This window comes from Notechis scutatus, chromosome Z, assembly GCF_049901735.1.
Source record: "Notechis scutatus isolate UNSWTSFEM ecotype Mainland chromosome Z, rNotScu1.2, whole genome shotgun sequence".
Classification (NCBI taxonomy): domain Eukaryota; kingdom Metazoa; phylum Chordata; class Lepidosauria; order Squamata; family Elapidae; genus Notechis; species Notechis scutatus.
The window spans coordinates 120,287,872-120,310,143 of record NC_142025.1 but is presented as its reverse complement, the minus strand read 5'-3'; the positions used below and the strand labels follow the sequence as shown (position 1 = coordinate 120,310,143).

Sequence of the window (22,272 nt, the reverse complement as noted above, 5' to 3'; positions counted from 1 at the left end):
CTGGGTAGCCAGCATCTTGAGTGGGGGGGAGGCTCTTTTCTTGCAATCCCCCCAATACAAGCAGGTTTACTAGAGGTGTGTGTGTTTCTTTTTTCCCCTTGGAAACAAACTCCTCTGGCCAGATGAAAAGGGGACAAAGCGGCGTCTTGGGGCATTGAGGGTAGATGGGGGAACTTAAGCCCACTCCCCTGCTGCTTCCCCCCCACCACCACCACCAACATGACCATTAATTTAACAACAGTGAGAGAAAAATGAACTCTTGACGTTTGGATTTGCTGATGAATTGGATTTGCAGTTCCGGAGAGGATGGGAAGACTTTGCAAACGATACGTAAGGTGCGTTTGAGGCTGTACTTCTGTTTTTGTACTCTGGAGTCCTGGGGGCTGTCTGAGCTGAGTGGTTTTCTTGCAGACGTTTCATGACCCAACTAGGGAACATCGTCAAGGGCAAGAAGGGTTTGTGGAAAGGAGGAGGAGGAGGAGAAGGGGGAAGAGGAGGAGAGGAGGAAGAAAGGGACTGAGGGATCCTTGATGTTCCCTGAACTGGGTTATTTTCTTGCAGACGTTTGATGACCCAATTAGAGAACACCGTCAGTGCTAGAAGGGAAGGTTTGTGCGGGAGGGGAGGAGGAAGAAGAAGAAGAGGAGGAAGAGCAGCTAGAAGGAGGGTTTGTGGAAAGGAGGAGGAAGAGGAGTGCATCATCAGTGCTAGAAGGGAGAAGGGTTGCAGGGAGGAGGAGGAAGCTGAGGGGTCCTTGGTGGTTTCTGAGCTTGGTTGGTTCCCTACAGACGTTTCTTTACCCAACTAGGTAACACCATCAGTGCTAGAAGGGAGGAAGGGTTGTGGAGAGGAAGAGGAGGTGCAGGGCTGAGGGGTCCTTGGTGGGCTCCTGAGCTTTATTTCCTTCCAGACGTTTCTTGACCCAACTAGGGAACGTCATCAGGGCTAGAAGAGAGCGGGGTTTGCAGAGGAGGACAACTGACTGTGGGGTCCTTGTCGGTCTCCGAACTTGGTTTCCTTGCAGGCGTTTCGTGACCCAACTAGGGGACGTCATCAAGGCTAGAAGGAAGACCGGGGTTAACCAGCCCGGATGATGTCCTCTAATTGGGTCACGAAACCGCTGCACCGAAACCACCAGGCCCAGAGCCGCACCGAGGACCCCACGGCCTTTATCTTCTCCTCTTCCTCCTCCTCCCCACCCTGCTTTCCACAAACCCCACTCCCTGCAGCCCGTGGGTTTGTGGTCGTAGCCCTCCCACCCATTCTGTCTCTTTTTGTCTCCCAGCCCAGGACGGTGGCTAACGCAGAAAGAAAAAACGAAAAAAAAAACACAGCAGGCGCGCTTCCAAAGGGCGCGCCACCATCAACGTTATAATGGTCATTTTATTTTGAAGAAGTTATTGGAGTTACACACAAAGATGCAGAAAGATAAATACAGTAATTGTCTAAAAGGAATTTCCTTACACTTGTCACAATTTTTTTGGGAACAGAGACCGGGGGAAAAAGCGGCAGGGAAAAAAAAAAAACAGAAACAAAACCCACGATGATTTGTCCTCGTGACTAATGACCGACGTGATTTTGAAACGACTTTCTCTCGCTCTCTCGCTCTCCCCCCTGCTATTGTTTTCCTCTCTCTCTCCCTTTTATTTTTTTATTTTTTTTTGCTTTTCTGTAGTTTCCTTAAACAGATTTCAGTAAATATCTAAAGTGCCGTAAAAACTAGCTAGAGGTGCTTTTCTAAAAAAAAAAAATAAGGAAAATAAAAACGAGTTACATTCAGTAGCAAACGGTCAACAATCACCGGAGCGCACCCCTCCGCACAGACGCCCCCCAGTGACAAAGTGCAAAAGATCGGCCACTATGTACATGTCAGCGACTTTCCCCTTCTGCCCCCAATGTTCTCCCCCCCAAAAAGAACCCAGAGCCTCCTGCTTGGGGGTGTTGGGGTGGGGGAGGAAAAACCACCCCAAATATACCTTTGGTGCGTGTTCTTGTTCCGCCCGGCCCAACCTCCCTTGCCCTCCCACCTCTGGATGCGATCAAGGGGTGCACTGCTGAAATGCAAGCGCCCCTCCCACTCAAAACTCACCGGGGGCTGGTTGGGGGTCTGCAACCTTAAACCTCAAAGAGCCATTTGGACCCGTTTCCCCCCACCGAAAACACCAGGGAGCCCGATAAATTTAACCCCTGGCGTGACTCTCTCCCACCCCGGTCAACTCTCGTGCTCTGGAATATGGAGCGGGAGTCTTCATGTCTCCCAGCGTCACCCTTACCTTCTCAGGCCAGGTGAGGTGTGACAGGAAGGGGAGGGACCAGCCAGTGGTGGGATCCGCCGACAGGGAGGCACAACAGAGGCCCCGGAAGAAGGAGAAGGAGAAGAAGAAGAAGAAGAGGAAGAACAGCAACAGCGCTTAGACTTATATACCGTTTCACAGTGCTTTACAGCCCTCTCTAAGCGGTTTACGGAGCCAGCCCTCTTCCCCCCATAATCTGGATCCAATTTTACCCGCAGGATGGAAGGCTGAATCTACCTGGAACCTGGTGGGATTCGATCTGCCAAACTGCAGTAGGAGTAGCTTGGAATACTGCATTCTAACCACTGCACCACCAAGAGGCTGAGGAGGAGGAGGAGGAGGGAGAGGAGGAGGAGGGAGAGGAGGAGGAAGAAGGAAGGGAGCGGGAGAGGGAGGAAGAGGAAGAAGAGGAGGAAGAGGAAGAAGGAGAAGGGGAGGGGAGGAGGAAAAAGGAGAAGAAGAGGAAGAAGAAGAGGAGGAGGAAGAAGAAGAAGAAGAAGAAGAAGAAGAAGAAGAAGAAGAAGAAGAAGAAGAAGAAGAAGAAGAAGAAGAAGAAAGAAGAAGAAGAAGAAGAAGAAGAAGAAGAAGAAGAAGAAGAAGAAGAAGAAGAAGAAGAAGAAGAAGAAGAAGAAGAGGAGGAGGAGGAGGAGGAGGAGGAATAAGAGAAGGAGGAGGAGGGGGAGGAAGAAGGAGAAGGGGAGGGGAGGAGGAGGAGGAAAAAGGAGAAGAAGAGGAAGGAGGAGGAGGAGGAAGAAGAAGAGGAGGAGGAGGGAGCGGAGGAGGAAGAAGGAAGGGAGAGGGAGAGGGAGGAAAGAGGAAGAAGAGGAGGAGGAAGAGGAAGAAGGAGAAGGGGAGGGGGAAAAAGGAGAAGAAGAGGAGGAAGAGGAAGAGGAAGAGGAAGAGGAAGAGGAGGAAGAAGAAGAAGAAGAAGAAGAAGAAGAAGAAGAAGAAGAAGAAGAAGAAGAAGAAGAGGAGAAGAGGAGGAGGAGGAGGAGGAGGAGGAGGAGGAGGGGGAGGAGGAAGAAGAAGAGAAGGAGGAGGAGGAAGAAGGAGAAGGGGAGGGGGAGAAGGAGGAAAAAGGAGAAGAAGAGGAAGGAGGAGGAGGAAGAAGAAGAAGAAGAAGAAGAGGAGGAGGAGGAGGGAGAGGAGGAGGAAGAAGGAAGGGAGCGGGAGAGGGAGGAAGAGGAAGAAGGAGAAGGGGAGGGGGAGGAGGAAAAAGGAGAAGAAGAGGAAGAAGAAGAAGAAGAAGAAGAAGAAGAAGAAGAAGAAGAAGAAGAAGAAGAAGAGGAAGAAGAAGAAGAAGAGGAGGAGGAGGAGGAGGACGAAGAGCAGCAGCAGTGGCTCCAGACCTGTGGGTTGCAGACCCCTGGGTTAGAGGGAAAGGACCCTTCTCCCCCCACCCCCACAAAGAACAGCAGTGTGTGCTGTAACCTAGCTGGTGGGAGGCCTCTGCGCGCAAGGCCTGCAAGCCGGCATTAGGCCCCGGACTAGACTCCCGCAACCCCAAAATTTAAAAATAAATCCCAGGAGAAGTTTGGAGAAGGGCAAGTAGTACACTGACATGTTCAGCCCTGGGTAGCAGGCGGGGGGTGGGGTGTGGGTGGGGAAGGGGCCGAGTGCAGAAGGAGCTGTGCGCCTGCCGGACAGGAAATGAATGTGCGTGAGAAAAATCCCGCCTCAACGGATGTCACGAAGGGCTGGCAAGGCGAGCGGTGGACAGGAGGAGGGTGGGAAGAAGACGCATCACGGCAGAAAAAAAAACAGAGGAGGGGGCCACAGGTCCTTTGTGTTTGTGGGGTGGGGTGGGAAGGAAAGGGTGGGCAGAAATGTGCGCGGTGCGGTGTGCTGCAATGCATCCTCTACGTGTGCACGCCAATTCTGCCGTGCCAGAGTGCCGCAAAGCAATGTCGGGGAACCAGTATCATCTCTCACGTGGGAAAGGGGTTTTTTCCCCCCTCCCCATGGCATGTCTACGAGGTCCCTGGAGCCAGTCCCTGTGCAGAAGGGAGGGGGAGGGCAGGTGTGACCCCGCCCCCAGCACCTCGGCTCCCAATTCTGCAGGTGGAACAGGGTTCAAAGGTACCTGAACCTCAACTCCCCTGCTTGATTCTACACTGGGAATTCTACACAGTGTACTGTCCAGGGAACTTCGCGGCGGACCTATGAATCACAACCAGAGGTGCAGAGGGGGGGGAGGGAACCTGGTTTACCTGGAAAGGTTTCCCCACTACGCCAAAGAGGAGTAGCAATGCCCCCCTCCCAGGCTTAGCTTGGGGGGGGGGAAACTTTCACAAGGTTGGAAAGAACGGTCACGCAGGTCTTGCCACTCCACAAACGATGGGAAGGTACATCATCGCGATGCCTGCAAATGCTGCGGCGGCAACGGCAGAGCCAGGAAAAAAAATGGGAGGAGGGGAGGTCATCCAGACACTTCCCTGCAGCGGGGCAGGAAGGGGAGGGAACACACGAAAAAGTTAAATTTGGAAGATGGTTAAACTGCCGCGAAAGGAGCTGCAATGTTTTTAGGCCAGGATTGGGAACTCCCATACTTCACCAGGCAGCAGGGCCTTTGGCAGCGTTCTGGATATTCCCCTCCTCCATCTTCCTAAAAGAGACAAAAAAAAGGGGTGGGGGCAGGAATTTTACAGGGAGAACAAACGGGGAGAGTTGAATCTAAGAACGCTGTGTGTGTGATTCTTCCTTCCATAAATAATCGCAAAATCAAAATGTGCCATGGGTTGTTTTTTTTGGGGGGGTCCTTTTGGGGAAAACCTCCCCGATCAAAATCAGTCCACGTTTTTTAATGTTCGGAATCGGGAAGGAAGGAAGAGTTGGAAAAATTTCACCGGGCTTAAGCATTCGGCTTTCAAACAGGAAAACGCCGCTTATTTTGCCCGTTAAAAAAAATTATTTCCTTCCTCCTCCAAATTGTGCAGCGTTCCTTTACTTCTTATTTTTTTTTTCCCTTTTCCCTGGAATGCAATACATTTCCCCCAAAAAAAATATTTTTGAGGGGAGAGCTAGCAAAGGAAGAAAAGGAGGGAGGTGCTCATTTTGGGGGGGGGAGATTCAACTCTCGGGGGGGGAGCGTCTGCGCTGCAGAGTTTTTCGCGGCGCGCACTTCATTGGTCCACGACAAACCATCTTTAATCTGTCCCTCTCTGCTTGGAACCCACCGTTCCAGCCTCCTGCCCTCCACACACCACATTTTGCAGGCTTTTTCCTCGGGGAGATCCGCCCCCCGTTAAAGTTATTATTGTTTGAAACTAGGCCACCCATTTTGAAAAAACAAAAACAAAAAAACGTAACGCTACTTTTGAAAACGAAAAAACGAGAGAGAACACTAGTTACATGTATAGCTGAAATTACCTATTGCTGATCCTTGGTCGTTTATACTGGGGAGTGGGTGGGTTGGGGGAAGGGAGGAGTTTGGGGAATGGGAGGAGAGGAAGGGGTTTTGCTGCTGGGCACCCAAATTTAAGAATACCCCCCCCCTCCTCCGCTGGGGTCCCCCAACAGGGTGCTGGGCTGGGGGACGTTGTGGTGCGACGCAACTCGGTTGGTCCTTCCACCATTCCGTTCCTCTCTGGCTGGCTTGCACCCCGCAACTCCTCCCTACATCCCATGGCTGTCTTCCTCTGCCCAAAAAGGAAAATGTGATTCATCACATCCAGCCAGTTGGAAAACAAATCTTATGCACGGAGAGCGAGGGCGCACACACGCACATACACACGGGCTGGGCCGAAGGAAGATCAGGGAAGAGAAGGGAGAGGAAGGCCGCCCCAATAAGTGGGAAGGGGGAAGAGGAAAAAGAGGGTCTGCGGAGGAAGGACATTCCGATAGCAGGGGTAGAGTCTTTAGACACCCCAAGAACAGAGGGGTGAGGAAGGAGCAAGGCCTGATGGGGAAAGGAGGGGAGAAGAGGAGGAAAGGGACCCTCAGACGGTTTGTGGGAAGGAGGAGGAAAGAGGAGGGGGTCTGCAGGCACACCCCCGACGCAGGGAGGGGAGGAGCTACATTAAAGAGTCAGACCACCACCCCTCTTCTCCCCATCCACCCCCAGCAGCAAAAGTACAGAGGGGGGCGAGAAGGGATCAGGAGCCGGAAGAAAACAGGCTGGAAATCGCCCTGGGGTTGGGGAGGCGTTGAGTCAAGAGGGGTGAAGAGCGGTTCCTTGTGCAAATTCACTCTTATTTGTGTCTACAAACAACATTCATAGGGGTGTTTAGGAACCGGGCGTGGGTGGGAGTGGGTGGGCAGGAAAGAGGGAGGGAAGAGGGTACCCTGTACCTATTTTTGCTATTTTTATTTTTTTTAAAGAAGTCTTCTCTACGACAACGTGTCCCATGCGAAATGCCCCTGATAGGAAGGGGTTGTGGGGCTGGTTCTCTTCTACCTGTCCCCCCCCAGTTTAGGGGGGCCCCTCCGCACTCACCCACCCACCCCCACAACGGTCCTCCTAAGCATGCCCCCTACCTTCTCAGAACCGAAGAGGGGCGGAGGCCGGCCACTCCTCCGCCTTGCCTTTCTTCCGTGCCCCGTAATCCGGGTGCCCCTTGCCTGCCCTGTCCCTCAAAGAAGCCCGCCTTTCTTCAGCCTCTCGGGCACCGCTGGCTCTCCGCGGCTCTCGCGAGCCGAGCCGCCCATCCCCAGGCCCCCATGGGCGGCGGGCGGCCCCTCATGCCCCACCACGCCCGGCAAGGGTTCATCGAATAGCTGAAGACGTTGGGCAGGAAGGGCAAGGGCTGCCCACTGTCGTTCGGAATGACCATGTTCAAAGCCACCGGCAGGGTGAAATTGTAGGGGTAGGCAGCCAGCAGCTGGTGCCCATACATCAGCGGGTACGGCTCAGGGTAGAAGCTGACTTTGCCATCGCCGCTGCTGCTTCCGGCCTTGCTGACGGTGTTGAACTGAATGGCGCTGGGATAAGCCAGGAATGAGGCCTTGTCTTCCACCTCCTTTCTGCTCCGGCAACTCCCGGGCACCAGCAGGGGCAAGGGGTACTCCTGGACCGGTATCGGTCGCCTTCCATCTCCTGGGATGCCAGGATCTCTTTCTGGACCGGGCCAGTGTGAGAGATGATGGGGTCTTGAAGAGAGTGGGGCAGATCTGGCGGCAGGTCGGCGAGGCTAGTGGTGGTCGTGGTGGCCTGTAGCAGTGGCGAGCAGGTGGGCGGCTCCTCGTGAAAAGGGGACTTGACGGCCCCTGGCGGCGACAGGTTTTCATCTTCGGGCCGAGGGGTGTGCCCGCTGTACGGCACTGTTTCTGCACAGCCCTCCTCGGGCACCTCTGGCTGGCCTCCGGGCGCCTCCCCGCTGGAAGACGACACCTGCATCTCCTGAGTGGTCTCTTCCTTGACCACCGGGGAGGGGTGGGCATGGGCACCTCGGTGGGCTTCTTGGAGTAAGCAATGACCGTGGTAAGCACCGGCAGGGGGACCTCCTCTTGGCCTTCATGCCGTTTCATGTGGCGGCTCAGGGCCGCCGCGGTCTTGCAGACCTTTGTGCAGTGGGCACAGGCAAACTTCACCAGAGGCTTGCGGCCCACCCGGTGAGGGGTGGCTGTCAAAACCGCCAGGGCCTGGCTGTCCTTGGCAAGGCGGGCGTGGACCCGTTCGTGCTTCTTCAGTTTCTTGAGGGCCGAGAAGAGTTTGCCGCAAATGCCACACTCGTGCTTCCATTCAGTGCCCCGCCCACCCCCCACTTTGATCGGCTGGTCCATCTCATCCCGGTCGGAGGCAGCGCCCTGTCCCCCGGATACCTCGGCAGAGCCCGGACGGTGGGGTCCCGCTCGGCTTCCCTCCTTGCTTTCCTCTGACCGCTTCATCCAGTGCAGGGAACGCAGCTTGTGCCGCCACCGCGACTTCTTCACCTTCGGCAGGGCTTTGCTGCTGCCGCTGCTGCCGGGCTTCCGTTTGGGTTTGTAGCTGTAGTAGGGCGCCAGAGTTGGTCTTCTGTGTCTCCGCGGTCGCTGTCCTCCTCACCGCTCTCGTTCGCAAACACCCTCTCGGCCCGCTTGCCATGGAGCGTCGGAGGCAGGAGGGAGTGATGCGGTTTCTCACTGCTCAGATCATGGCTGAAATCCAGGCGCCTTCCTCCCACCCGGCTGCTTTTGTCGAGCATGAGGTCGGTTTCAGAGATCCGCCGCTTGACGATGGCTTCCTCGCCGATGCGGACTGTGATCTGGCAGAGTGGAGCTGCTCGGCTTTCGGAGGTGGCTCCCACACAGGCCGGTTTAGCCATGTAAGTCATGGTGCGCCCACTCCGCGGTCCCCTCGCTTTGAACCCCTGCTCACTGCCGTCCTCTTCCGAAGCCTGCTCCTCCATCTTCTGGGACTGGATGTATTCCCTCAGGACCTGCTTCTTAATGGGTTTGGTTATAGCTGGAGAAGGGGACTCCGACTGGGACAGCGACGGTGGAGTCCCCGCATTCAACAGAGCGCTGGATGATGTGCTGTTGTACGTGATCACGGAAGGAGCCTGGGCTTTCACCGAGGTGCTATGAACGATCACAGAAGAAGTGGGGTGCCCATAGGCGATGACGGTGGGTGCCTCTGTGCTCAAAGACCGGGCCGGCTTGTCCAGCTGGCCCTCCTCACTGGGAGTTGGAAAGACGGACGTGTCCTCGGTGCTTGTGGTTTCCTGCTGGTGGGTGCATTCGGCCTCAGGCAATTCTAAAGAGGCATTCATGGTGGGGAAGACGGAAGCCACGTCACTGGCGCTCAAGGAGGAGACCAAGTTTCCGTCCAAGGGACCACTCTCCCCCAGGGTCATGGGGACGGCACGCGTTGGGTGCAGAAGGTCCTCGGATGCCACCACCTGGCTGTACGTTTTATACGGCCTCTTCTGGGAGCGCATGGGCAACAGGCGGTAGAGTTTCAACGCATTCAGTTTAGGCTTGTAACCCCCGTTAGGGGTCTTCTCTGAGGAGATGAGGCCAGGATTGATCCCGTGGAAGGCTTTCTGATGAGTCTTCAGGTTGTAGTAAGTCACAAAGGTCTCCCAGCAGAAGATGCACTGGTAGCGACGTTCCCCGGTGTGCCACACTTCGTGCTTGGTGCGGTACTCGGCCAAGGCGAACACTTTGTCGCAGTAACGGCACGGGTATTTCCGGCGCCAGGAATGGACATTGGAGTGACGCTTGAGACTGGAGAGGGTCATGTAGGACCGCTCACAGACGGTGCAGAAGTAGATGATGTGCCCGTCTACAACTTTGACGAAGTGGTCTTGGTCGGAGAGATAATCCACGCGTGGCGGGCCCCGATGGCGGAAAAGCATCGCCTTTTTGGAAGAGGACGCTGCTACTGTTGGCTTGGAAGGTAACTCTGGGCTGGTGGGCGCCTTGTTGGTGGGGTCCCCCTCTTTGGGTTTCTCCCCCTCCTTGCACAAGACTTCGTGTGTCTGCAGCCGCTTGATGTGGATGAAACTTTTGCCGCAGTGGCGGCAGGAGAGTGAACGCCGCGTCCGGTGGAGCTGCGTGGAGGCTGAGGGCTGAGGATGTCGCAAAGGACCGGTTGCAGCTCCCGCAGCAGAAGGTGCTGCTGGCTGGGTAGGAAGCCCCGGAGGGGGACGAGGGGGAGGAAGAAGAGGCGGACGCTGGCACCCCATCGCTTGGGTTGACAGAAGCTGCAGGAGGAGTCCCGGAGAGGTTGTGGTCCCAATCGATGTTTTCCTTCAGCACGAAGGTCAGATCGGAGGCAGTAGGCGGCGATACGGCCGTAACGGAGCTCAGATTGTAGAGGATCTTGGCCGTTTCGGTTTCAGAGTCAGGGCGAGGCTCCTGCCTGGGGCTGTACACTTTGGTCAAATCCTGCAAGCAAACAGGGCTAGTGGGTTCTGAAGAACGGGAGGGGCAGGTGAGGTCAATGGGGGAGCCACACCCTCGAGGGGAGGCCATGCTGGGGCTGTCCATCTTAACCTCCGCCAGGGGATCATCCAGGTTCTCCAAGCGGGAGATGCCCAACCGTCGGCCTACCACCCCAATCTCCTTGGCAATGGCCGGACTGGGCACCGAGAGCCGAGAGTTATAAATGAAGTTCAAGATGTCCGAGAAGATTTTCGCCTGGATGTCGGGAAGCTCCAGGATCTGGCGCGGCTGGCGAGACGCCGATTCCTCGGAGAGGACCTCCTTGAAGTAGGGGCTGGAGGCCGCGAGGATGTTTTTGTGGGCCTTGAACTTAGTGTCTTCGGCGATGATGGTGATGTCACAGAACTGTCCGCGTAGCCGCTGCTCGTTCAGCTGGATCAGAAGGGAACTAGAATGGCTGCTGTCTGTGAGCTCCACCCCCGAAGCCATCGTGCTGCCTCGGACCTATGGCGAAAAGGAGAGACAACGATGTGGTGACATCAGGAAACACTGGGAAGACTGGATTTTGGAGTTCACTGGTCTCTTATCACAGCCTTTCTTAATCTCAACCGCTTTAAGGACCCACTCTCAGAATTCCCCCTCAAATCGGGAAGAGAATTAAACAGATGGTGGGAATGCGGTAGATGTAATATATCTTGATTTTGGTCAAGGGGGAAAAAAATAATGCTCAACAAGCTGAATTAATAAACCAGTTAAATGTGGACTACAGGCCAGGGGTCTCCAACCTTGGCAACTTTTAAGCCCGGAGGACTCCAACTCCCAGAATTCCCCAGCCAGCTTCGCTAGACTTCAACTCTCTGCTTTGCTTACTCTCTTGTCATTCCTTCCTCCGCAATCTCTAGGGAGGAGGAGAAAAAACAAGAGGTATGGTTGAATGGGGAATTCTGGGAATCTTAAGTCCTCCAGGCTTTTAAGTTGCCAAGGTTAGAGACCACGCCCCCCCCTTGGACTAAACGGTGTGGCAATTAAATGGAAAACTGATTGGAGGGAGGGCTGGGGGAATTCTGGGAGCTGAAGTCCAGCCCACCCATTTTAAAGTTACCAAGGTGGGAAAACGCCACTCTATCTAGTCTCCCCCCCTCACCCACCCACCCAAGTGAAGACAGGCCCCCAGTGCAAATTCATTCCCCCTGGAGAGACACAAAAAGTTGCGTCGAATGCCAAGCCACATCTCAATGGTTTGGGTTGCGGGCCGAGAGAAGTTTCCCCAGAGGAGGGAGGGCTGAAACATCAAACTTGAGGTTGCCGGGGCACCGTTTTCGGGAAGGAGGGTGAAGCAGCTCTTGAGATGGCATTTCCTGGAACCGGCAGAAGGAAGCGACAGGAAGTTGCCAACTTTGGCAAGTCCGTTGGCGAGACACAGGCCCTGCTGTTTTTCCAAGCCTGGCCAGCCACGGGGCACGGCACGCTTGAGAAACTCTTGTTCCTTCGTGAGGTGGATGCCATTTGGCTGCTCCGTTCTTGCTTTTCCCTCCCCCTTTGAGCCATTTTGCACACGGAATTCCCTTCCTGGCAGCCTTAAGATGGCCGGAGGATGCCACGTCCAATGCCAGCTGAGCTGAAAAAAAAGCAAAGTCCAGTCCGATTTTGACTCAGTCCTGAAACGCAGCCCTGGGCTGGCTGCTCTCGCGCCAGAGGTAGCCGCTGACCGTTTTTGGTCCACCCAAGCCGTGTCCCCCAACATGGTGGTATACCCCACTTTTTCCCCTGATTCTTGCTTTCTTCCCTGGCCCGGGGTGTGTGTGTGTGGGGGGTATTACAAAAGCCAGCCTATTTTGCACGCGCTGGGAAAGTCAGCGGTGCACGCACAGATATGCACACGCCCGTGTGAACGAAGACAGAGGGTGAGGTGTACCATCCGGTGTCAATCATTCCAAGAGCTGCATTTTCTCCCCCCCGTCCTCCCCCTCGTCAGTGGATCTCTCTCTCTCTCTCTCTCTCTCTCTCTCTCTCTCTCTCACACACACACACACACACACACACACACACACACACACACACGCTCAGTGTCCCTTTCCTGGCAGTGATGGGAGTATCCAAACGGAAAGGGGGTTTCTATGGAAACAGGCCGGGATGGAGCAGAGAAGGAGAGGCGGGGGGAAGGGGGGAAGGGAGGCTGCCGTGGGGTAGGGAACAGAGATTTGAGGAGGGTGGGGGGATGCTGCAGTCAAACTGGATGTTGTCGTGGAGGACAGGCAAGGCGGCAGATGTGGGACCACCAGAGAACATAAAGACTCTTCCCCCCGCCCTCCAGGGCCGGTAGGTTCGATGGCGAAGATTGGTGCTTGCCAGTAGGGTGGTGAAAGCAAGACACACACACACACACACACACACACACACACACAAATCTGGGCATGGCGTCCTTGTCCTTGTAGGTCAGAGGCCCCGCTGATCTTTTTCAGACTGTCAACAATGGATCTATGGAGATGTAGGGGCACTTTGCTCTCCAGGCAAGTAGGATTTTGCCCTCCGTAAATATTGTATCAGTGGGTAAAGAAGATGGAACGAAAATCTCCCAACACCCCCTTTGCCCCTGGGCATCGTGCGGTGGTTCCTGGGAAATGTAGTCCTGTTGCACAAACACACACACACGTAAATTGTTCAACCATTGGACTTGTTTCCCCCAGCGCGAAGCTCTATCGCAGAGATCTCCAAACTTGGCAACTTTAAGACTTGTGGACTTCAACTCCCAGAATTCCTAGCTATGCTGGCTGAGGAATTCTGGGAGTTGAAGTCCACAAGTCTTAAAGTTGCCAAGTTTGGGGACCCCCTGCTCTAAAGTCAAGGGGAAGGACACCTGCAAACACACCAAGGAGCGAATCGAGCTTCAAAAGCTTCAACCAAAGCTTCCTTCCTTCCTTTTCTTTTTTTCTTTTTCCCTAAAACGTGTTTGTGTGTCCGGAAAAAAAGAGATTCCTTCATTGTCTTGGCTACCAACAATGAGGCTTCTCCTAGAATGTCAGACAACCTTGGAGATTCAAGCCCCCCCAAAAAAGAAAGTTTGCCGGTTTTCCTAAAATGCTCCAGGTACTACCAATAAAGGAGAATATTTATAGCTCGGGGTCGACATGAGCTGGGTGGTTTTTCTGGCAGACGTTTCATGACCCAACTAGGGAACGTCGTCAGTGCTAGAAGGGAGGGGGGGTTGCATGGGAGGAGGAAGAGGAGGAGAAAGAAGAAGGTAGAATCTTGGGTGCTCTCTGAGCTTGGCTGTTTTCTGGCAGACGTTTTACTACCCAACTAGGTAATATCATCAGTGTGAGAAGGAAGTGGGGTTTGCAAGTAGGAGGAAGAGGAGGAGGAAGAAAAAGAGGAAGAGGAGGAGGAGGAAGAAGAAGAGGAGGAAGAAGAAGAGGAAAACGTGGGGTTCTTGGATTCTCTGAGTTGGTTTGCTTTCTTTGTTTCATTACCAAACCAGTAATATCATCAGTGCACGAGTTCACTACCTAGTCAAATACTGATGACCTTGCCTAGTTGGGTTGTGAAACGTCTGCCAGAAAACCACCCAGCTCAGAGAACACCAGGGACCCCTGGTGCGTATCTGGAAGAGTCACTTTTTTTTTTTTGCTTACTTCACACACGCACACCGCATTTGCAAACATATCCAACCCTGGATGAGAAGGAGGAACCGTGGCAGAGGAGGGAAAAAGAGCAAAAAAAAAAAGAAGAAGAAGAAGAAGAAGAAGAAGAAGAAGAAGAGGAGGAGGAGGAGGAGGAGGAGGAGGAGGAGGAGGAGGAGGAGGAGGAGGAGGAGGAGGAGGAGGAGGAGGAGGAGGAGGAGGAGGGAAGAAGAAGAAGAAGAAGAAGAAGAAGAAGAAGAAGAAGAAGAAGAAGAAGAAGAAGAAGAAGAAGAAGAAGGAGAGAAGCAGAGCAGATTTTTTTATAGGGCTGGATTGCTTGTGAGTCACAGAGGCTGATGTCAGCAGATTGGATGGGGAGAGGCAACAGGGCTGGTGGGGGGGAGAGATGGGGGGAGGAATAGCAGAGGATTGTTGCAGCAACATGGAAAACGAATCGCAAAGCCAGAAGCAGGACAGTGCTAAGTGCAGGGAGGCGGGGGGGGGAGGAGAAGAGAGAAAAAGAGGAACAGACAAGAGAGAAAGGGAGAGAGGAAAAGAGAAAATGAGTGAGAGAGAAAGAAAGGAAGGAAGAAAAAGAGAGGGAGAGAAAGAGAGAGAGAGAGAAAAAGAGAAAGGCAGAGAGAGAGAAAGAGAGGGAGGGAGAGAAAGGAAGGAAAGAAGAGACAGAGAGAAAAAGAGGAGAGAGAAAGAGAGAGGGGAAAAGAGAAAATGAGAGTGAGAGTGAGAGAGACAGAGGAAGGAAGAGAAAGATAGGGAGCGAAAGAGACAGAGAGGAAAAAGAGACAGAGAGAAAGAGAGAGGGAGGTAGAGATAGGAATAGAAAGGGGGAGAGAGAGAGAGAGAGAGTCACCATGGGCGAATAGGTGGCAATATAAATTCAATAAATAAATAAGAGAAAGAGAGGAAAAGAAAGGGGGAGAGAGAGAAAAGAAAAAGAGGGAGAGAGAAAAGAGAGAAAGACAGACAAAGAGAAAGAGAGAGGAGAGAGAGAGAGAGAGAGAGAGAGAGAAAGACAAAGAGTTCAAAAGATGGAAATCTGAATTTGGACCTCTCAAAATAAAAAAAATATGATATTCCCCCCCCACTCCCTAATTTGGAGGGGCTGTTGCTTTGCTTAGCCTGGTGGGAAACGTGCAGGCAGCAGACACAGCAATATCGCAATGCACAATTGTCTTTGGCGAGATGGGCCGGGTGCAGCTTTGATAAATAAAAAAATAAAACTCAAGTCAAATAAACACCGTGCAGATGCTTAAAGAGGAGGCGGCCAGGTAATTCCCACCCTTTTAAAAATCTGCTCTCCTCGGCTGCCTCAGGCACCCGAAATGGCATCTCCTCTCAGCCCCCTTTGTCTGTTGATTTCAACCTTGGTTGGCCACAACCGGCCTCCCTGGGTTGAAAATTCCATTTACCTTGCTCCAAGTAAACACGGAGGAAAAGATAAATAAAGGTTTCAATCCTGCGCTGAGGGGAAAGAGAGAGAGAGAAAAAAATCCAATTAGGAGAATTGGCTTGGCATCCAGCTGGTTGGGGGCGACGGAGATGAGCCAGCGAGGGAGAACTGAGCCCTTCGAATGAAGCTTCTTGTGTCCTGCCTCGGTTTTCCTCATCTGAAAAATGGGCCCAACAACCCGACAGAGAGAGAAGCAAAAAAGCTTTGCAAAAAAGCTTTGGGCCGACAAGGGTTTGAAAAAGGGGGGGGGGAGGAAGCCCCTAAGACGGTCCCCACCTACAGGACCCTGATTGTATATAGGTAGTCCTTGACTTAAGACCGTAATAGAATCTGAAATGTCTGTTGGTGGGAGAGACGAGTGAGTTTTGCTCCATTTCATAGCCTTTCCTGCCACCATCGTTAAGTGAATCACAGCCGTTGCTAAGTTAATCACAAAGTCGTTAAGTGAATTGGGCTTCTCCCTTGATTTTGTGGGGGTCAAAAGGTCACAAAAGGGGATCCCAATGCCACCGTCATAAATAGGAGTCAGTTGCCCAAGGGTCTGAATTTGGAGCACGGGACCACGAGGATGCAGTGACTGTCGTTAAGTGTGAAAAACGGTCCTAAGTCACTTTTTCCCAGTGCCGCTGTAACTTCAAATGGTCACTAAACAAACTGTTGGAAGTCAAGGACTACTGTAGAGATAGTCCTCGACTTACGACCAAAATTTGGACCACAACTTACATGGCTAAATCAAGGCTTGTTGGTCAATGAATTGCACCTGATTTTATGACCGTTTTTTGGGCACGGTTGCTAAGCAAATCCCTGAAGTTAAGTGAACCGTGTGGGCATTAAGCAAATCTGGCTCCCTCATGTCACCCCGGATTGTGCAAATGCCGTAAATACATTCTGGTTGCCAATAACCCAAATTCTGATTGTAATAGTTGTAAGTGCGAGGACTGGCTGTAAGTCACTTTTTGTCACTAAATGAAGGGTTGTAATTCGAGGATTACCTATATTAGGCCTAATTTCCATAATTCTCCTGTCTTTTAGACCAAGGGTCTCAAACATGGCAGCTTTAAGACTTGTGGACTTCAAACTCTCAGAATTCCCCAACAGGCTCTTTTTATTTTATTTATCAAGATATATTATGTTTATTGCATACCCACCCTCTATTAAGAAAATTATCCAAAATTGCGATAAAGGTAGTCTAAATCACACTTGTTCTTGTCCTCTATCCATGCTGAATTCTGGGAAACCTTTTGCCTGCTGGGGAATTCTGGGAGTTGAAGTCTTCAAAGTGGCCAAGGTTGGAGACCCTGCTATAAAGTGAATGAAAACCATCTAGGAAAAAACAGTGCCAAAGGATGCCAATTCCCAAGTGATCCATTAGATTCTATACATCAGGGGTCTCCAAACTTGATTGCTTTAAGACCCGTGGACTTCAATTCCCAGAATTCCCCAGCCCATTCCTTTCCCCCTCCCCCACTTCCCTGACTTACAAGATATATTATGTCTACTGCATTCCCACCGTCTATTAAATGTTTTCAAAAAAAAATGCAATGAAAGATAGTCTAGCCACCTTTATTCTTGTCCTACCCATGCTGAATTCTGGGAAACCTTTTGCCTGCTGGGGAATTCTGGGAGTTGAAATCCCGCAAGCCTTCAAAGTCACATGTTTGAAGACACACACCGCCGCCCCCCCCCCCGTAAAATATTGCCTGTAGGATCCTAAGCCAACATCCAAAGCCAACCTAGGTCCAATGCTGGTTGCGTCCAATGTTTCACCCCATGGACATCTCAGTGGCATTAAAAGATTCTATATATCGGGGAGGAGGGTGTCTCCAAACTCGATTGCTTTAAGACCTGTGGACTTCAAGTCCCAGAATTCCCCAGCCAGTTCTTTTTTTTTTCCCCACACTTCCTTAACTTCAAGATATATTACGTCTACTGCATTCCCACCATCTATTAAATGTTTTCAAAAAGTGCAATAAAGGCAGTCCAACTACAGTTATATTCTTGTCCTATCTGTGCTGAATTCTGGGAAATTTGCCTTGCCTGCTGGGGGTTTCTGGAAGCTGAAGTCCCCGTTATGCAAACCCATTCGAAGCCGAGCAGAGAATATGTTGGGCCATCTCGGTCCAATCCCCATCCACGGTGGAGGAAACTCAGTTCGAAACGCCAGCGTTTGACCGAGATATGCAAACTTCGCAAGCCATCATCAGCCTTGCTGGATCCCAATGTGGGTTCTTCAAATACCTGGGTTAAGGCTCTCGCCCGGCCTGGCTGGGAATGCTGGGAGTTGTAGTACGTACACACACACACACACACACACACACACACACACCCAGCAGGAAGAGAGGCCCAAGGCCTGGCTGCCTTTTGATGTTGCCACGGTAACGGGATGCAGGCCTACCATCATTTGCAAGCTGGCCTAAACCGGTGCAAGGTGAAGCTCCTTTTAACAGATTTAACATCAGAGTTGGAAGGGACCTTGCAGGTCATCTAGTCCAACCCCCTCCCCCGCCCAAACAGGAGACCCCACACCATTCCTGACAAATGGCAGTCCAGTCTCTTCTTGACAGTCTCAAGTGGGAAAAGTTCTTGTTTTTCCCAAAAGTGGAAAGCTGACAAATCTGGCAAACGATGGTGGAAGCTAAAAAAAGGGGGCGGGGGGTGTCAAGAGGAAGAGATGCCCCATAATTGAGCTCTCCCCCCCCCCTCCAAGCAGACATTGGCTATCGTGGCCTCAATTTGGGGTCTTGGCCTGTATCCTGGCACTGTTGCCGTGGAGAAAGAGCGGCGCTTGGCCTAGATACAAGCCCTGGTTACTATGGAGATCGCCACAGAAAAACCCGCCATTTCCATAGAGACAGCGTGGGCTAGACCAGACCTTGCCAAAGGGATGCCCTGGCAAGACGTAGATCTGGGACTCCTGCCTGGAGGACCAGGAGTGGGGGGGAATCTGGGACATGGCAGAGCCCCTTGCCTGGAGGACCCCCCAAAAAGTGACCCACTGAATGACGTTGCCCTTTACCTAGACAAGCTGGCCAGACCTAGAGGGCATCCTGGCACCCGCTTCTCGCCATGCTGCTTTCTCCCAATGGGGCTGGGCTGGACCCTCTGCAGAAGAAAAGAAAATATTGTTTTATTGTAAACCGCCCGGAATCACAGGAGGGCGGCGAATAAATCTAAGAGACAGTGAGACGACAACACACACACAAACACACACAAAGAGAGAGATAGAAAAATAGCTAGAAAGAAAGAGATGGATAGATAATAGGCAGAGACGGAGAGAGACAGAGAGAGATAAAGAGGTAGACGATAGATAGATAGATAGATAGATAGATAGATAGATAGATAGATAGATAGATAGACAGATAGATAAAAGGTAGATAGATATAGATGATAAATAGACAGACACAGATAGATAGATAGATAGATAGATAGATAGATAGATAGATAGATAGATAGACAGACAGACAGACAGACAGACAAATAGATGATGGAGAGATAAATAATAGATATAAAGATAGAGATGATACATAGAGATGATGATAGATAGACAGAAAGACAAATAGATGTGATAGTTATGATAAATGATAGATACAGACATAGATCATAGATGATAAACAGAGAGAGAAAGAGACAGACAGACAGATAACATATAAATGATGGAGAAATAGACTGACAGAGACAGACAGATAATAGATGGAGAGATAATAAATACAGATTGACAAATAGATAGATCCATACAGTAGGTAATAGATGGTAAACAGAGATAATAGATACCTAGACAGATAGGCAGGCAGAGACAGATAGATGGATATAGACAGACAGACAGACAAAAGAGGCACCCCATTACTCCAAATTCAAACCGTCTGCAGTTCTGAGCCCCGCCTCCCTTCGGACTGTTTGAATAACAAAATAATCTGCATTTTGTCCAGAGCCCAGCAGCTCGCTGGCTAGCTTGGAATATATATATATTTTTTTTGCAAAACTATCTCTGGCTTGACTTGTTTTGCTTTTTGCAAAAGCTTCATGCCCCGATCAGAGAGCAACGACAAGTTCGGAGTCAAAAAAGAGCCAAAACAGCCAGAGTTTCCCGCCTAAGTCGGGGTTGGGGTGCGAAATCAGGAGTGTATCTGGGGTGTGGGCAGGGGGAGATCTGGGGTGCCACCTAGAGAGATTCGGGTCCGTCATGAGGACTATTTGCATGCCAAGCATGGTGTTCATGCTTAAATCTTTGGCCAGAGGCAGGCCCAAGCTCCAGAAATAATCTTAAGAGATGCTACAGCTGAGAATATACGAGTTTTTAAAAAGCAGATGTGAAAAAAAAGCATGGGAAATGTCAAACCTCCAGGAAGGCCTTCGATTAAAATTATATTCCTCATTAGCAATACCTTGGAAAGCTCTGTTGGATGTTTGGAAAAACAGCATTGATAGATTTTTGGGGAGTTTTGCCAATTCCTGCAAGCTTTATGCACCCTGTTTTTTGGGGGGAGAGGGAGAATTGCAAGCAGGGTTTTCCCCGGGGTTTAAAAGCAACAAAGAGCCACGGTGATTAAAAGTTGTCGTTTAGAAAAATAATAATAACAACATAACATATCCTCGGCAAAGAATATAGGTCGTAGTATAGAACTAGATGATTGAGAAAAATATTATGGACCCAAAATTACAACAGCTTATAAAGAGAACCAGTATAAAATGTTCTATCATTGGCATTTAGCGCCAGCGAGATTGCCAAAAATGTACCCAAATAGGACATCAGGATCCGGAAATGCAAGCAGAAAGATGGAACGTTCTTTCATATGTGGTGGCAATGCCCCAAAGCCAGAAAACATTGGGCAAAGATACAAAGATGGCTACAGGAGATAACAGATAGAACTTCAACCTGAATTATTCCTAATGGGAATAATTAAAGGGAAATTTAGCAAACAAATCCAACACATCATATTGCATATAGTAACAGCAGCAAGGGTAGTTTTCCCGCAGAGTTGGAAATTAGAAAACATACCGTCCGAAGAGATGTTAATACAAAAAAAATATTAGAATGTGCCAAGATAGACAAACTTACAACAGAACTAAAAGGCAAGGAGGAATCAGAATACTATGTGGTATGGGATAAATGGTATAAGGGATAGAACATAGGAATAAGGATTAATGTATAGAAATAAATGTAAGTATATGTAATATCTGTGACATAATACTGTTAACAATGTAAACAGAGATGTGTAATTTGGAAAAAGAAAAAAGAAAATAATAATAATAATAATATTTGCACACAGCCGGATTATTTTGTGACTCGGAGACCCAAGATAAAAGTTTTTAAAAATTCTCACTTAAAAAAAAAAAAAAAAGGTTAAAGCAGTTTTTCCTCAATCTTTTTGGAGGAGGGATGAACTTCAACTCCCAGAATTCCCCCCAGCCAGCCAGCCAGCTAAATTAAAGCTAAGCTGGCTGGGGATTTCTGGGAGTTGAAGTCCACCCCTCATCATCCCAAGTTGCCACGGTGGAGGAATTCTTTATTAAAATATGTAATGGAGCATCGCTTAAAAATAGAAAAAGATTCTTATTTTTTTAAAAAAACCTCCTTTCTTTCCCGAAACATTAACGAGGAATGCCGCTGGATTCAAAAGCATGGAAGCTGTAAAACGTCAACAGTGCCAGCACTAAAAATAATATTAGGATTTCTTTCTTTTATATCCAGTCTACACCCAAAAGCTTTCACGCTGTTAGGAACCCCAGAAAAACAGAATTTGAAAATGTTCTTCAACCCCAAATGGCGGATTCTGTACACGATTTTTCCACCGTCCTATCGGTGTTCAGAATAATGGAACAACAAGAAAGGGACCTCAGAGGTCATCTAGTTCAACCCCCCCGCTCAAAGAGGAGACCCTATAACACGTAGCCCTCGACTTACGGCTAAGAATTGAACCCCAAATCTCCATCGCTAAGTGAAACATTGGTTAACTTTACGACCTTTCTTGCCACAGCTGTTAAGTGAATCTCTGCCATTGCTACATTAATAACACAGTCAGTCGTTAAGTGAATCTGGCTTAATCCCCATCGACTTGGGTCACAAAAGGGGATCACATGACTGCCCCTGCGGGATGCTGTGACTGTCATAGAGGAGTCAGTTGCTAATCATCTGATTTTTGATCATGTCGTTAAATGTGAAAAAACAGTCATAAACGGACACTTTTTTCAGGGCCTTCGAATGGCCACTAAGTGAACTGTTGTTACCTGTAATTTATTTACTTTAAAAAAAAATTTTTTTTACATATAATAAATCCATTCCATTTCAATCAAGTCGATTAGGTACATATTTCACGTGCTTACAATTAATAATAATACTCATCAATATAACAACAGCACATTCCCATATAAGTAATATCCAATACATCTATTTCAAAAGCTTCTCTTAATGCTTTATAATTACATCTAGTCCACTTTAATTTTGTTTTATTTTCTAGCCATTGATAAACAAGGCCCATTCCATGTAATATTCAGATTCTCCTTTAACTTCTAATGTTAATCTATTCATTTCTGCACGTTCAAATATTTTTTTTCCATTATTTTCCCCTCTGTCGGTATCTTGTCACTTTTCCAATTCTGAGCAAATACAATTCTAGCTGCTGTTAAGACATGTATGATTAAGTATGTTTTTTTCTTTACTGTAACCTTCAGGTGTCACCTGTCATTTATGACAGTGGCAGAGTCCCTTCCCCTTCCCACAAGCCAAGCCAATGGGGAAGCCCGATTCGGTTAACGACCGAGCAACGTGCTTCACTTAATGACCGTGGGGGAGAAAGGGTGCGCAACTGAAGCAAAACTCACAGAAGAACCGTCTTGTCAAGTTAGCGAGATGAAATTTGGGGGCTCGGAAAATGTGGGCCTTGCTCCGTTGGGCGGCTCTCCGTGCCACCCTTAACAGCATTCGGCGCAAATGAACGTTGACGAAACGCCAGGGGAAAAAAAAGAAGAAGAACAAGACACGATGAAAAAAAGACTCTGGAAAGAGTGCAGAGAAGAGCAACCAAGCCATTTGTCTAGAATGGTATAGGGTTTCCTGCCTGGGCAGGGGGGTGGACTAGAAGAC

The 22,272-nt window shown here is 50.2% G+C and overlaps 1 protein-coding gene across 1 annotated transcript in view; it reads right to left on the bottom strand.

Moving 5' to 3' along the window:
• Positions 1 to 4,254: 4,254 nt before the first annotated feature.
• The window catches only part of ZBTB4 (zinc finger and BTB domain containing 4), a 29,768-nt gene continuing 11,750 nt past the window's right edge, over positions 4,255 to 22,272 (bottom strand). Inside the window, 6 exon segments of the mRNA XM_087946567.1 lie at positions 4,255 to 6,983; positions 6,986 to 7,311; positions 7,314 to 7,661; positions 7,664 to 8,233; positions 8,236 to 9,770; positions 9,772 to 10,604. Coding sequence (XP_087802693.1) covers positions 6,867 to 6,983; positions 6,986 to 7,311; positions 7,314 to 7,661; positions 7,664 to 8,233; positions 8,236 to 9,770; positions 9,772 to 10,604 — 3,729 coding nt within the window. The 3' untranslated portion in view covers positions 4,255 to 6,866.